The sequence below is a fragment of the Perognathus longimembris genome, chromosome 3 (assembly GCF_023159225.1).
Source record: "Perognathus longimembris pacificus isolate PPM17 chromosome 3, ASM2315922v1, whole genome shotgun sequence".
Taxonomy (NCBI): Eukaryota; Metazoa; Chordata; class Mammalia; order Rodentia; family Heteromyidae; genus Perognathus; species Perognathus longimembris.
The window spans coordinates 63,154,573-63,170,446 of NC_063163.1; the positions used below are offsets into that span (position 1 = coordinate 63,154,573).

A 15,874-nucleotide genomic window follows, 5' to 3' on the forward strand; every position below is an offset into this window, starting at 1 on the left:
TATGTAACTGTACCCCCCTGCACATCACCTTGTCAATAAAATTTAAGAAAAAAGAATGTGTGCGTACAAAAGGTCTCCACAGTGCTAGCAGCCATGTAGCTCGGCACTCTATTAGCCCTTTCCATTCCCCCTCCAGGAGCGGGCATGATGGGGGCGAGGGGAGAGGAATGGGCTGCAGGTCCTTGGTGTTCTAGCACCCAGCTTTCTTCCAAGCCAGACAAAGATGTATGTACGACTCTGTGGAATCATTTGCCCTGGGTCTGCTAGCTGTATGGGGCCCTCTGGGCCCAGGGCCAGCTTGCAGGCACCTGTTTCGCTGGACTTGAGATTATTGCATGGCCACAACCTGCCAGTCTGCAACCAGTGAAGACACAGAGCACCAGCTAAGAGGAGATGGTACCCAGCTTGTCCTCACCCTCACTGCCCCCTCGAGTCTACAGGCTGTGCTCCAGGTGTAATGATAAATCCTCTGACTATCACTAAGGGCTTTCCAATGACGCATACAGAACATGCTATACACATGTCACTGCAACAAAACCATCAACATAGTTACCAGAAATTGCTATCAGTACTGCCCGCTACAAGAGGGCTTGCAAGTAGGCATGTCCTAGGAAGCAGTGTGGAATGACCTGAACAAGAAGAGGTAAGGAAGAAAGGCCACCTGGCAGCTATGAGCTGAGCCCATAACAAGAGCTCATCACTAAGGTCAGCAAGGCCCATCAGGAGACATTTCCCTATCTCTGCCAGATGGGCAGGAACACCACGAACTCCAGTGCAGACCACTGGGTGCGGCGGTGGGACAAGTTCAGTGGGCTGGCCACCAAGTGCAGCCTCAAGATGGTGGAGTTTGCCAAGTGGGTGCTCAACTTTACAGGGCTCAGCATTGCTGACCAGATTGCTCTGGGCATCTTCATGCTTTGAATCTGCCCAAAGTACACCGCAGGACACCATGACCTCAGACGGGCTGACCCTGAACCAAACCTAGGTGTACAGTGCCGGGCCCCTCACAGACCCCATCTGTGCTGTTGCTGGGCAGCGCCAGCCACTGAACATGGATAACGCAGCCCCGTCTGCCTCATCTGTGGACACCACATGGACCTGAAGAACTTGACAAAGTGGACAAACTACAGGAGCCACAGCTAGAAGCCCTGAGGCTATTTGCCAAGCATCAGAAGCCCAACCACCCTACATTTTCCCAAGGATGCTGGTGATATCAGCACCAAAGGAGCATAATGCACACAGCATGACTTTACCCATGACACTTAAAGCCAGTGAGAGTCCTTGAAAACTCAGTAATGGAAAGTCTTAAAACATCATGGAGGGGTGGTGGCAGATAATGCCAATCTACTTGTACCTAGGCTAAAATAGGTGTTGCCACCATATTTTAATTCCAGGATTCTAAAGCCCCAGGTGTGAAATTCATTTTCTATGAAATAATTTATGAAATTTTTCTATATATTTCTATATATATATTTCTATATATATATTTCTATATATATATTTCTATATATTTCTATATATATTTCTATATATATTTCTATATATTTTCTATATATTTCTATGAAATAATTTATAGCCCAATGATTAAGAAAGATTTCCTAGGGGCTGGGGATATGGCCTAGTGGCAAGAGTGCTTGCCTCGTATATATGAAGCCCTGGGTTCGATTCCCCAGCACCACATATACAGAAAATGGCCAGAAGTGGCGCTGTGGCTCAAGTGGCAGAGTGCTAGCCTTGAGTAAAAAGAAGCCAGGGACAGTGCTCAGGCCCTGAGTCCAAGGCCCAGGACTGGCAAAAAAAGAAAAAAAGAAAGATTTCCTAAAGTCATGAAAGAAAAAAATTAACAAGGACTGGAGGCATGGCTCAAGCAGTAGAATATCGGCCTAGTAAGCATAAGGGCATGATTTCAAACCTCAGTACTGCAAAAAGAGAAGAAAAATAAAACCACAAACTAAAAAACTAAACTGTAAATATTTTTGGCAGTGCTTTTAACTAACAAGCATCAACTATAAGGGGCAACATATTGCTAAATTACAAGTAGGCAAAAGATACGAACAACACAAGGACCCCAGACATCACACCCATGAGGAGACAACCGTACTGACCAGGGTGCACGCAAAAACCACAACATGTTAGTTTGACCACATCAAGCACTAGAGGGCATAGTGGGCTTATTCCACTGGTGGTAAAATCCTGGTGTGACCACTCTGTAAGGAAACGTTGACAAGGCCCAAAGCTGGAGCAGCCACACCTTGAAGGATGGCTCTGCAATCTCCTATTTTTAATCCATTCTCCTATAAAACTGGGGGAAACCCAAATGCCCAAACAAGGACACCATACCAGAAATAATCAAGAGTCTACAGAGCTATGATAGTCAATCACCTGGAGTTTTAAGTGCTGATGCAGGTAAGTCTCAGAATACTGAGAAAATAAATAAGCCAGAATAGAATGATACCAGGAACTGTCATCTGGGAGAGTAAGATGATGAGCAGCAACTTCGATCATATTTACAATGCTCTACTTCTTGTTCGTGTGTGTGTGTGTGTGTGTGTGTGTGTGTCCTGTCCTTTAAATTCTGAAATATAGCTGGGAATATGGCCTAGTGGCAAGAGTGCTTGCCTCATATACATGAAGCCCTGGGTTCGATTCCCCAGCACCACATATATAGAAAATGACCAGAAGTGGCGCTGTGGCTCAAGTGGCAGAGTGCTAGCCTTGAGCAAAAGGAAGCCAGGGACAGTGCTCAGGCCCTGAGTCCAAGGCCCAGGACTGGCAAAAAAACAAAAACAAAAAATAATCATTCAATCTCCATAAAGTCGGGCTGGGATGTAGTTCAGTGGCAAAGCGCTTGCCTAGCAAGTGCAACATCCTGGGTTCAATCCCCAGTACCAAAAAAGAAAAGACAAACAAAAAAATCTCCATAAAGTCTAGGCTGTCCTCAATTCCTGAGATTTGATCTTCCACTTCATCCAGTCTGTTCCCTAAACTTACAACTTGGTTTCTTGCCTCCCTACCTTCTGATTGATCTCTCTTGATGGCTTCCATATCTCTGCTGTAATTCTCTCTTAGGTCCTATATGGACTTCCTTACTTCATTAATTTGGTTCTGGGTGCTGTCTCTAATCTCTGTTAGAGTTCATATATCATTCTGTTTGTGGAGACCATGAAGTCCTCTATTAACTTACAACTGGATTCATCATGTTCACGAATTATTCCTTGGTTCGCCTCCTCATACTCTAGGATACTTATCTGGAAAGACTCAAACTTTTCATTTATCATTTTTATCAGCATAGTTGGTAGAGCATTTTGAGGGCTCTCCTCTAGGATTTCAATTGAATGCTCTATTTCCTGTTTGTTTTGAGTGGGTAATGAGATTCCCTGTCTTGCCATACTTTTTGTGTTTCTTCTACCCATTTGGATTCAGAATGCTAGTCTGAGCTGGGGATATGGCCTAGTGGCAAGAGCGCTTGCCTTGTATACTTGAAGCCCTGGGTTCGATTCCCCAGCACCACATATACAGAAAATGGCCAGAAGTGGTGCTGTGACTCAAGTGGCAGAGTGCTAGCCTTGAGCAAAGAGAAGCCAGGGACAGTGCTCAGGCCCTGAGTCCAAGGCCCAGGACTGGCAAAAAAAAAAAAGTAAAGAATGCTAGTCTGCTAGCCCCCTTTGGCACTGTTTAGGACCTGAACCAAACCTACCAAGTCCTGTTATGCTATTCTTCTTTTTTTTTTTTTTTTCTTTTTCCATTCCTGGGCCTTGGGCTCAGGGCCTGAGCACTGTCCCTGGCTTCCTTTTGCTCAAGGCTAGCACTCTGCCACTTGAGCCACAGCGCCACTTCTGGCCGTTTTCCATATATGTGGTACTGGGGAATTGAACCCAGGGCTTCATGTATATGAGGCAAGCTCTCTTGCCACTAGGCCATATTCCCAGCCCCTGTTATGCTATTCTTATAGGTACACAATCCTAGACAGATAAGTTCCCTCTCTTTTTATGCATATAGCAGCATATTTAGTGTCCCCACAAATTTCCCTTTAGAAGTAAAAACCAACTCTGAGCCCTGTATTCAGTAGCTAGATTGTACACCGTTACAATCTTGTTCTTATTTTTTGGGGGGTTGATACAATTGCTCTAGGAACCTCTTTGACTCACTCAGATTGTCCCCAGATGCCTATTATCTTGCCTACTGCTAACCTGGGCTCAATGGAATCTGGATGTCCTGGGCAGTGGTGATGTGGTACACAAGGGAATTTTGTGCCTCCATCAGAAGGAATGACACTGCCCCATTTGTAAGGAAATGGAAGGACTTGGAAAAAATCATATTTCAGACCCAAAGTCATAGGGAATAGCTAGTCATGGTAGAAGATCAAAATACCCCAATAGCTACATCCATATGATCACATAAGATGATGCCAAGTGAAATGAACTCCACAATATGGAAACAAGAGTTATACCACTGTTTTGTTTCTCCTGTGGTTGTACCCCCGCTACCACTATATCTCATCCGAATACACTGGATACTGTTTATACGGGTATTAGAACTGGGGAAGGGAAAGGGAATATCAAAATTGAGACGAAGGACAAAAAGACAAACCATTCCAAAAGCAATACTTACAAAACCACTTGGTGTAAATCAACTGCACAACTCTTGGGGAGAGAGGGAAAAGGTGGGGTGGGGGGAGAATGAGGGAGGAGGTAACAAGTTGAACAAGAAATGTACTCACTGCCTTACATATGAATCTGTAACCCCTCTGTACCACACTTTGACAATAAAGAAAAAAGTTTAATACAAAAGAAATCATTCAGTCTCTTACCTTGTGTTGGCAAGTAGTTTTTCTTACATTTTTCTATCTGGGCTCCTGAAGAAATAAGATTCTTTTGAATTTGCACAGACGAGTTCTATGGTGTGAGAGAATTTTGAACAAAAATTGTTGCTCTATTGTATTGGAACACCATATGATACTAACTCAAGAGAGAGCAAAGAATACTGCAGGTCTATCTTCACCCTAATGGGCCACAGTCCCATTATGGCTTCCTCCAGCTGCCATTCCTTCTACCACAGACCTTTTCAGCCATCCTATTCCAAATAGCAGCTCTCTTGAGACTTGCACCCCAACAGCTCCCCTGGTCTTGCCTTGTCTCCTGAGCCTCACTGTAATCTCACAATCCACACATTTACATACCTACTTACTCTACCTACTCTACCCATCCTACCCTACCGTGTATAGTCTTCCTGCTGCATGGAGAACACATTCCCTTGAGGGCCAGGGTTTTTGTCTATCTTGCCCATCTTGCACCTTCGGGGTCCTGTGCCCACTATGATGGTTATTCACACAGACCTAAAAAGAACTTATGCTTGTGACTCCACATTTGACCTTTTAAACCAAGACTGCCTGTCTTTTGTGGCAGTGCCTTTGTAAGAACAACAAAAATGAATTTTAAAAGTACCAGTGTATGGCAATGATTTTAATTGTGATAAAATCTAAGTCACCTAAAATTCACCATCTAAACCATTTTAAGTGCAGAGCTGAATACATTAATATATAATTATATAAGTGCAACCATCACCTCCCTCCATCTCCTAAACATTTTAGTCTTATAAAACTGAAACCACAGACCCATTAAACACTAACCCCCTCCCCTGCCCTTGAACCTACCATTCCAGTTTTCTGTCTTCATGAATTGAAATGCTCAAACATTTAATGTCACCCCTGACCTGGCAAAACCAGCTGCCCCAAACTTACCACAGACTTCTCTTTCTTTGTGGCAGTCCCACATCGGTAGGTCTTGGGGCTACTCTCAATGGCTTCTGCCCTCTTCCAGGCATCTAGTCGAAATCTTTCCATCACTTTGATCTCTTCTCGGAGGTCTGTGTTCTCTTTGACTAACATTTCTATCTGGCTTCTCAGACGGCCCTGTGCACTGGACCATTTTGCTTCCTTCCTTTTCAGATCTTCTTGTAAATCTGCTATTTGCTGTTTCAAAGCCTTTCAAAAACAAATGCTAGAATTAAAACAACATGTAATGAAGATGAAAAACAATGTAAAAGGGACATGTCAATGACATCAAACTGTCAGCCTACCACGGGCAGCAGAATAAATGACACTAGAATTTTCAGGAAGGCAAAGTAAGGTACAGGCTGGTGCTTTAACTTATAACATCAACCATTAATCCAGAAGTCAGGAGAAAGTGGAGGTCCCATGGCTCAGGAGGTGACTGCAAGTACACAGCATGAAGTGATAAAGGCCTAAGCTAAGATACTAAGTAAAAGAGGAAGAAAGGAGCTTTGGTGATACTTGGTTTAAAAATAGCCAGGCTCTGGTGGCTCATGCTTGTAATCCTAGCTACTCATGAGACTAAAATCTGTGACTCACAGTTTGAAGCAAGCCCCTGCAGGAAAGTCTACAATATCCTTGTCACAAAAAAAAGCTGGAAGTGGAGCTGGGGCTCAAGTGGTAGGTAGATCACCAGCCTTGTGCAATAAAGCTCAGGGACAGCACCCAGGCCCTGAGTTCATATATAGACATACTCCCCAATTTGGTGAAGGAAAAGTTAAAGACTGAAACTAGTCCTGACACTGATTCTGTTTAAAATTCATGAGAATAAACAGGTATTAAGAACATGAGTTGCAGACAGGCCTAGTGGCTCACGGCTATAATCCTGGCTACTTGAGAAGCTGCGATCTGAGGAATGAAGTTCAAAACCAGCCCAGACAGGAAAATACAAGAGACTCTTTATCTCCAATTAATCAGAAAAAAAAAGGAGAAAAAAAAAAAGCAGAAGTAGAACTGTGCCTCAAGTGGCAGAGAGCCTGCCTTGAGAGAAAAAAAAAAAAAACACTCAAAGACAGCACAAAGACCTTGAGTTCAGGCCTCAATATTGGCAAAAAAAAAAAACAAAAACAAAAACAGGAGGGGAGGGGGGACAGACATGAAACATTTCAGATGGACTAAATGCAACATGTAAAGAACCTGTTAGCAATATCTACAAGCAAAGTATAAGTATACAAACCGAAATCAAGACAGCTATCAGGACATGGCAAGGAGCTAATAAGGAGCATATGCAGGTAAGTCTCAGGGAAGCAGAGAGCTAAGAAGCCAGCAAGAACAAAAGCAAGACAGCAAGCACACAGATGGGAGGCTGGAAATGGTGAGAGCCCAAATCACCTCAGCAACACGCACCCATGTAGATCTCACAGCCGCTGTACCTCAGGAGAAACTCAAAGGCCAAAGAAGCTCAAGGTCTCTTGTCAGGGCTGCCACCCCACAAGCAGGCAGCTGGACTCAGATTTGAGAAGATCAATCTCAGATCCTAGTCTTGAAAGTTCTTTAAACAAAATCACTAACCTCCCTAAGCATCAGATTCCTTATTTTAAAAATTGTAGATTGGGGGGCTGGGGATATAGCCTAGTGGCAAGAGTGCCTGCCTCGGATACACGAGGCCCTAGGTTCGATTCCCCAGCACCACATATACAGAAAACGGCCAGAAGCGGCGCTGTGGCTCAAGTGGCAGAGTGCTAGCCTTGAGCGGGAAGAAGCCAGGGACAGTGCTCAGGCCCGGAGTCCAAGGCCCAGGACTGGCCAAAAAAAAAAAAATTGTAGATTGGGCTGGGAATATGGCCTAGTGGCAAGAGTGCTTGCCTCGTATACATGAGGCCCTGGGTTCGATTCCTCAGCACCACATATACAGAAAATGGCCAGAAGTGGCGCTATAGCTCAAGTGGCAGAGTGCTAGCCTTGAGCAAAAAAAGAAGCCAGGGACAGTGCTCAGGCCCTGAGTTCACGGCCTAGGACTGGCCCAAAAAAAAAAAAAAAATCTGAACAGAAGCCAAGAACTGGTGGTCCACACATAACCCTCACTACTGGGAAGGCTGAGACTGGGACCATCACAGTTTGAGACCAATACATGCAGAAAAGCTCATGCAATCTCCTCAGATGGGCACAGCAGCATACACTTGGCATTCTAAGTTATGAGAGGCTCAGATGGGATGATTCCAGGCCAGCCTGTGGAAAAATCCTTGAGACTCCATCTCTCAATGGAATAAAGTTGGATACAGTGAAAAGTGCCTGTTTCCTCAGCAGTATCAGGAAGTATAAAATGGGGAATCACAGTCCTGGCAGGCAGGAGCAAGACCCCATCTCAAAAATAACCAGACACTGATGGCTCACACATGTCATCTTAGCTACTTGAAAGGCTAGGAACAGGATGACTCAAGGCTGAAGCCAGCCCAAACAGAAAAGTTCACAAGACCCCCATCTCAATCCACTGCAGGGCCCAGTGACATGCACCTATCATCCTAAGCTAGGCATCGTAACCTCATAGCAAATGGTGAATAAGTGGGATGGAATTATGTGGGAAGAAAACAACAATGACATCTGGAGATGGGGATATGGACAATACTTCCCCAGGAGTATTGCTGCAAAGAGAAAGAAACAGGGGTGTGGTGCTGAGAGATATTTTTGGTACCAGTTCTGGGGCTTGAACTCAGGGCTCTGGGAACAACCCCTGAGTATTTTTACTCAAAGCTAGCACTCTACCATTTGGGCTATAGCTCCACTTCAGGCTTTTCCAGTGACTAACTGGAGGTTAAGAGTCTCACAAACTTTCCTGCCCAGGCTGGTTTCAAACTATAATCTACAGATATCAGCCTCTGAGTAGCTAGGATTACAGGTGACTGACAAGCAAGAGAGATTTTTGCTTAAAAAACAACTACATTTTTAACCGATGAAGAGAATCAGCAATAAGTGAAAATGGATTAATATGGAGAGAAAGGAAATGGAGGGGAAATCAGTGTGTGAGTCAGGTAACAGTGCCTTAAGGGAGGGCTCAAAATAGCAGGGACACAGAGACAGAAGGAAGACAAAGGGGTTGAGGCTAGGGAACTAATGGAGCAGGAGGAGAGTTAGGAAGAAAAGAGAAGGTCAGAATTTTAAAACGTGGCATGAACCACTCCAAAAAGTGGTGTTCAGAGAAATGAAATTACAAAGCTAAAATAAGTACTGGCTAATCACTGGAAAATTCATTGTTTTATTCTTATTATTTTTATGTATACTTTGAAATATGCTACAGCAAAAAAATATTACTAGCTGGACACTGATGGCTCATGCCTATAATCTCTGGAAGCTATCTGAAGACTGAAGCTCAAAGCCAACCTGGGCAGAAAAGTCCATGAGACTCATCTCCAATTAACTAGTAAAAAGTGAGAAGTTTAAAAAAAAAAAGCCAGAAGTGGAGGGATGGCTCAAGTGGCAAAGCACCAGCCTAGACAGAAAATAAACTATCACACGTGTAAGACCCTGAGTTCAAGCCTCAGTTTACCTTTTTTGTGGTTTGAATCCAGGGTCTTCCATGCTAGTTTAGCCTCACCCCAGCACGGTTTCCAACTGTTTTCATAGCTAGAATTAAAGGTGTAAACCACTGCACTCAGCCTAAAAATATTTTGAAAAAAGGGTAGGAAAGGGCTGGCAGAATGACGCAAATGGTAAAGGGCCTGACTGTCCAACAAGCATAGGCCCTGAGTTCAAAGCTCTAGAACTAAAAAAATAACAAAAAAAACAGTGGTTAGAATTAGACAGAATAAGAGATGGAAATGTTTATATCTTCCTGTACCTTTTCAATAGAAATAAATCTTTCCTTTCATAAAAATTTGTTTAGAACAGCTCAACACTTGCCTAGCATGTGCAGAACACTTGAGTTCAATTGTTAGTTCCACACAACAACAAAAAACATACATACAGGGCTGGGAATATGGTCTAGTGGCAAGAGTGCTTGCCTCGTATACATGAAGCCCTAGGTTTGATTCCTCAGCACCACATATATAGAAGACGGCCAGAAGTGGCGCTGTGGCTCAAGTGTCAGCGTGCTAGCCTTGAGCAAAAAGAAGCCAGGAACAGTGCTCAGGCCCTGACTGGCAAAAAAAAAAAAAAAGAAAAAAGAAAAGAAATGTATGCAATGCCTTACGTAGGAAACTGTAATCGCTCTGTACATCACGTTGACAATAAAGAAATAATTTTTTAAAAAAACATACATACATTTTAATAAAAATTTTAATAAATTATCAAAATCTAACATAGTAGCTTTAGTAAACTGAGCATTAACCAAAACATTGTAGAATCTGTCCTTTAAATAGGTAAGTTAATAGAACTAAACATCTTGAGCTGGGTATCTGAAATACAAGCCGCTTAGGATACTGAGGCAGAAGGACAAGTTTGATGCCAGACTAGACTATACACAGATCCTAAAATAAGAAATTCAAAATAAGAAGGAAGAAAAGAAGGAAAAGGAAAAGAAAGGGAAAGAAAGACCAACCATAACAAAAAAAGGCCATCCTGAGCAGTATATTATGTGCTGAGATTGCTCAAGGAAGCCATATAATACAGGAAAGGAAAAAAGGAAAGGACAGACTCAAAGGCACTAGTATTTAAAAAATGGAAAGCCAGCAGTTCACACCTATAATCCTTGCTATTCAGGAGGTTGAAATCTGAGGATCACAGTTTAAAACTAGCACAGGCAAAAAAGTCCATGAGATTCACAGCTCAAATTAACCCCCAAAGCCAAAAGTAGAGCTGTGTCAGTGGCTCAAGTGGTAGAATACTAGCCTTAAACACAAAAGCCCAGGGACAGTGTCCAGGCCCTGAGTTTAAGCACCAGGGCTGTCACCAAAAGAAAAAGAAAAAAAAGTAGAAGAGTCCTTTGCACTTTACTCAAGAAATGGACAATAGATAGCCATAGATAATTGACAAGTTGAAATTTTAACTTTGATGAAATCTAACATTACTTTTATTTTTACTGAATATTTTGCTGTCCAAGTTGGTTTTGTTTTCTCTTAGTACCCTTTGAATATGACATAAATATATATATACACATATATATATATATATATACACATACCTATGACTGCTAGGTTTACATATCTGTTTTTGGTTTTGTTTTTGCCAGTCCTGGGGCTTGAACTCTGGGCCTGAGTGCTGTCCCAGAGCTCCTTTTGCTCAGAGCTAGCACTCTACCACTTGAGCCACAGCGCCACTTGCCACTTTCAGTTTTTTCTGTGGCTAGGTAGAGATAGGAGTCCCACCATTTTACTGTCCCTAAGGCTGGCTTCTAAATGCAATCCAAAGATGTCAGCCTCCTGAGTAGACAGGATTACAGATGTGAGCCACCAGCACCAGCTTTAGGGTTAGAGTCTTAATAAAAAAAATGCATTTAGGAGTGAGAGGCATGATTCAGTTGGTAGACCACTAGCCAATGAGCAAAAGTAGTAAGTATCTAGTTTAAGTCCCAGTCTCAGACCAAAAAAACATTTGTACCAAGGAACAATAATTCACAGCTAGCTACGCAAGAAATCTGAGATCTGAGAATTATTGTTCAAAGCCAGCCTGGGCAGAAAAGCCAATGAGACTCTTACCTCCTATTAACCAGCAAAAAGCTGAAAGTGGAGCTGTAGATCAGTAGGAGAGTGCCAGCCTTGAGAAAAAAAAATGCCAAGTGGGGACGTGAGATCCTGAGTTCGGCCCTGGTACGAACACACACACGCACGCGCACACACACACACACACACACACACACACACACACGAAAAGGAATGCATTTGTTTTATTTTATTTTTTATGCCAGTCCTGGAGCTTGAACTAGAGGCCTGGGTGCTATTTCTTTTTTTTTTTTTTTGGGGGGGGGGCCAGTCCTGGGCCTTGGACTCAGGGCCTGAGCACTGTCCCTGGCTTCTTTTTGCTCAAGGCTAGCACTTTGCCACTTGAGCAACAGCATCACTTCTGGCCATTTTCTATATATGTGGTGCTGGGGAATCAAACCCAGGGCTTCATGTATATGAGGCAAGCACTCTTGCCACTAGGCCATATTCCCAACCCCTGGGTGCTATTTCCTAAGCATTTTTTTGTTCAATGCTAGTGCTATACCACTTAAGCCACAGCTTCACTTATAGCTTTCTTGGTAGTTAACTGGAGATAGGAGTTTCATGGGCTTTCTTGACCAGGCTGACTTGGAACTGCGAATCTCAGACCTTAGCCTTCTAAGGACCTAGGATTAGAAGCATGAGCCAGCCACCTGCACCCAGCTGCACTTCTTTTTTTTTTTTTTTTGGTACTGGGGGTCACACCTTGCTAGGCAAGTACTTTGCCACTGCACTTCATCCCAGCCCTGCATTTGTTCTTTTTAAGTTATAGTCTTCTCATTTGTAACTCTGAAGAGAAAAAACTAATTACTTGGCTTCTCATTGTATATGTCTTAGAAGTAAGTACCTAGTTAGTGTAAGTGCTTCAAAATAAACAGATCTACCTATCTATGTGATAGGTAAAAAAAATTAACAAGATACTAAACATTGCATTGCTCATGATTTGTTAGTTCATCTATGATCCCTATGCAAAAGTCTAAGAGGAAAAATGCTATCTTATACGCTTTAAAAAAGTAAGACAGGAAGAATTTATCTAATGCAATCTCAGAATATTTAAGGAATAAATGATAAAATGATAGCCAGCTCCTCTTCGACATATCAAATCACTTGAGTTTCTTCCACATCTCATCTTTACACACTTAGGAGTATAATGTTAAAAGCCATCATACCTGTATTTCCTCACGTTCCTTTTTATCCGGAAAAGACCTTGCAGTTGTAGTGTATTTTTCAAAAATTTTACGTTCCTTTTGTAGCTTCCTCATTTCCTCCTTTTTAAGCTCTTCTATTCGAGCCAGTTCTTTGGCTTTCTGTTGCTCAAAGTCTGCAATTTCTTTCCTACAATGACCAAACCATGTTGTCACCAAATGGGGCCATGTCAAAATAATATTCCACATATGTGCAAGTATAGCAGAGTATACCTAGTGTCCTAGCACTTGGGAGGCCAAAGTAGGAGAAAGATGCCTTTAGTCCAACAGTTCAAAACAAGCCTGAGTAACACAACTGGATGCCACCTCAAAACAAAAAAGGCCAGGCCACTGGTGGTTCACACCTGTAATCCTAGCTACTCAGGAGGCTGAGATCTGAGGATCATGATTTGAAGCCAGCCAGGACAGGAAAGTACATGAGATTTTTAGCTCCAATAAACCACCAAAAATCCAGAAGTGGAGCTATGGCTCAAGTGGTAAAGCATCAGCATTAAGTGAAAAAACTTAAGGAGAGCGCCTAGGGTTTGGATTTGTCTGCCCCAGATGGCACCAAACTGTGATCCTAAGATCTCACACTCCTTAAGGAGCTAATATTATAGGCATAAGCTACCAACACCCAGCTAAATGCTCAACTTTTAATCATATTACTATTTACAATAAGCATCTATTTAAAATACATAACTTAAAAGACAAATACTTTTGCCATTAAAAATTAACAAACTGCTCTTCAGAATTTGCTTTTTTTCGTTGTTTTTTTTTAGTGTAGGGTCTAGGGTTTGGTCTTGGCCTAGGCACTGTCTCTGACCATTTTTGGTCAAGGCTAATGCTCTACCACTTGACCCACAACTCCACCACCATCTTTTTGATGGTTAATTGGAGGTAAGGAGTCTCATGTATTTTATTTTCCTACCTGGACTGGCTTTGAACAGCAATCGTTAGATCTCAACCTTCTGAGTAGCCAGGATTAGACATGAGCAACAGTACTCAGAATCTGATTTTTTTTTTCGTTCTTTATATGTGGGGCTAAGGAAGCCCAGGGCTTCATGTATGCCAGGCAAGCACTCTACCACTAGGCCATATTCCCAGCCCCATCAGAATCTTATTTTTAAACACACCTCAGAATACAAATATAATACTAAATGTCCTTGTTAAATAGATTAATTCTTATCTATAATTCCTTATTTGGATTCCTGAGGTTATCATTTTTCAGGTTTTAGAAAAGAAATAGAGGTCTAGTGTCAAGGTAGATTCTAGAGTAGGAAATTCTAGGAAATGGTCCTCCTACTAATCAATTACTGAGCTGCAGAAGCTGGAAGCCTCTACTCCCAGGTAGCTAGAAGACATTTGCCATCCTAGGAAATACTGACTGAAGAAAGGCTAGGAGGGACTGGGAATGTGGCTTAGCAGTAGAGTGCTTGCCTAGCATGCATGGAGCCCTGGGTTCAATTCCTCAGCACCACATAAACAGAAAAAGCCAGAGGTGGTGCTGTGGCTCAAATAGTAGAGTGCTAGCCTTGAGCAAAGAGAAGCCAGGGAGAGTGCTCAGGCCCTGAGTTCAAGCCCCAGGACTAGCAAAAAAAAAAAAGACTAGGAATACCAGAACTTCAGTACTGGCATAGCAGCTACCGTCCTCCAGTCCCAATCCTGTGGCAGGCATGCAGGGGAGACTTTGGGATGAATCCTAAGCCAAACCCCCAAGCTGACAAGAGTTTCAAACCCTGTTCTAGGAAATGCCTGTTGAAAGAATTTAAAGAGACAAAACAGATTATGAGGTTCCAGGTAATGGAATCAAAGTACTAGCACTCACCTGCTCCTTCACCAACAACTAAAGCAACAGGTGCATTTTCAGGTAAATGACCATGGGAGGACAATAGAAATAAGCAGGACAAAAACAAAAACAAACAAACAAAAAACCAACAGAAAAATCTTGTTAGAGCCAGAGAGCCAGGACAACATTGTGATAAGAGACACAAACTATCCTGGCTTCCACCACCCTGGTTTCACAGTTGGTGGCAGAAGCCACCACTTCTCAACCCATTCTGCCCTTGCTCCCTCCACCCCCAAAAACTACAGCTAGATGAAGCAGGGAAGAAAAGCCCTGGCATTGGGCTGGGGATATGGCCTAGTGGCAAGAGTGCTTGCCTTGTGTACTTGAAGCCCTGGGTTTGATTCCCCAGCACCACATATACAGAAAATGGCCAGAAGTGGCGCTGTGGCTCAAGTGGCAGAGTGCTAGCTAGCCTTGAGCAAAAAAGAAGCCAGGGACAGTGCTCAGGCCCTGAGTCCAAGCCCCAGGACTGGCCAAAAAAAAAAAAAAAAGCCCTGGCATTAGCCCTGCTCCACAGCTAAGTAAACAAACCCACAATAACAGCAGAAAGCAATAAACACAACCTCTCCCTCTCAGCACACCTGTAGGGCTACTCCCTAATCAGCTGTTGCACAGCCTGTCTGACCACACACTGCTGACCAAACTGGGTATGAGCACCCACAGCGAAACTGGGGTTCCCACTACCACCTCTCCCTGCAATGCACCAAAGCCCACATCACTTTCTAGTCAAAGGATAGATACTTCCCTCCCTCACAACCAGGGCTAACTGCACCTCAGACACTCACAAGTGAACAGTGCCAGGCTAGAAGCTTAACTCAAGAACAAGTTCCTGGGTCTAACCCTCAGTACAGTGAAAAAGGAAAAGAAGGAAATAAGTAGCAACAGTGTCTGAGGAAACTTCCATCATTTGCAAAAGCCACCAATCCATTACAAAAATTCTCACACTGTGTGTACCCACACTCCACTGTCTACACTGTATCTAAATGAATGTTAGTGTCCCAATTCTTAAAGAGACCCAGAGCCAACAGGTCTCTATGAGAAAGTCCACACTGCCAGTCTCAGCAATCACAGCCAAAGAAGCTACAGGGAGATTAGGCTATGGTGCCGGTGGCACACAAAACCATCACTGCATTACAAACCAATACCCCAAGACACATATCCAAACTGCTGTTTAGAGAAAACTCTTCTTTTCGAGAGATACCTAATCTACTAGATGTTCACATCTGAATGCACAAACACAAGAAATAGGAACACACAAGGTTATATGCTGCTCTAAAGGTTAAGATCTGGAGTTTCAAAGTTCAAAGCCAGTTGGGGCAGAAAAGTCTGTGACAGTCCATCTCCAATTAACCAACAAAACCCAGGCTAGAGGCAAGACTCAGTTCAAAGCCTAAGTTCAAATCTCAGTATCAAAAAAAAAAGAAAGAAAGAAAAATCT

General features: G+C 43.0%; 1 protein-coding gene and 1 pseudogene across 2 annotated transcripts in view; one reads left to right on the forward strand and one right to left on the reverse strand.

Annotated features, from left to right (window-relative positions):
- Cenpj (centromere protein J) overlaps positions 1–15,874 on the reverse strand; it is a 51,138-nt gene that overhangs the window by 9,131 nt on the left and 26,133 nt on the right. For both annotated transcript variants that reach the window (XM_048341674.1, XM_048341673.1), the window contains exons 9-11: positions 12,573–12,738; positions 5,741–5,983; positions 4,811–4,895 (exon numbers count right to left, since the gene is read on the reverse strand). In XM_048341674.1, the coding sequence (XP_048197631.1) occupies positions 4,811–4,895; positions 5,741–5,983; positions 12,573–12,738 (494 nt within the window). The remainder of the gene's footprint in view (positions 1–4,810; positions 4,896–5,740; positions 5,984–12,572; positions 12,739–15,874) is intronic.
- On the forward strand, positions 495–1,285 carry LOC125349721 (annotated as a pseudogene).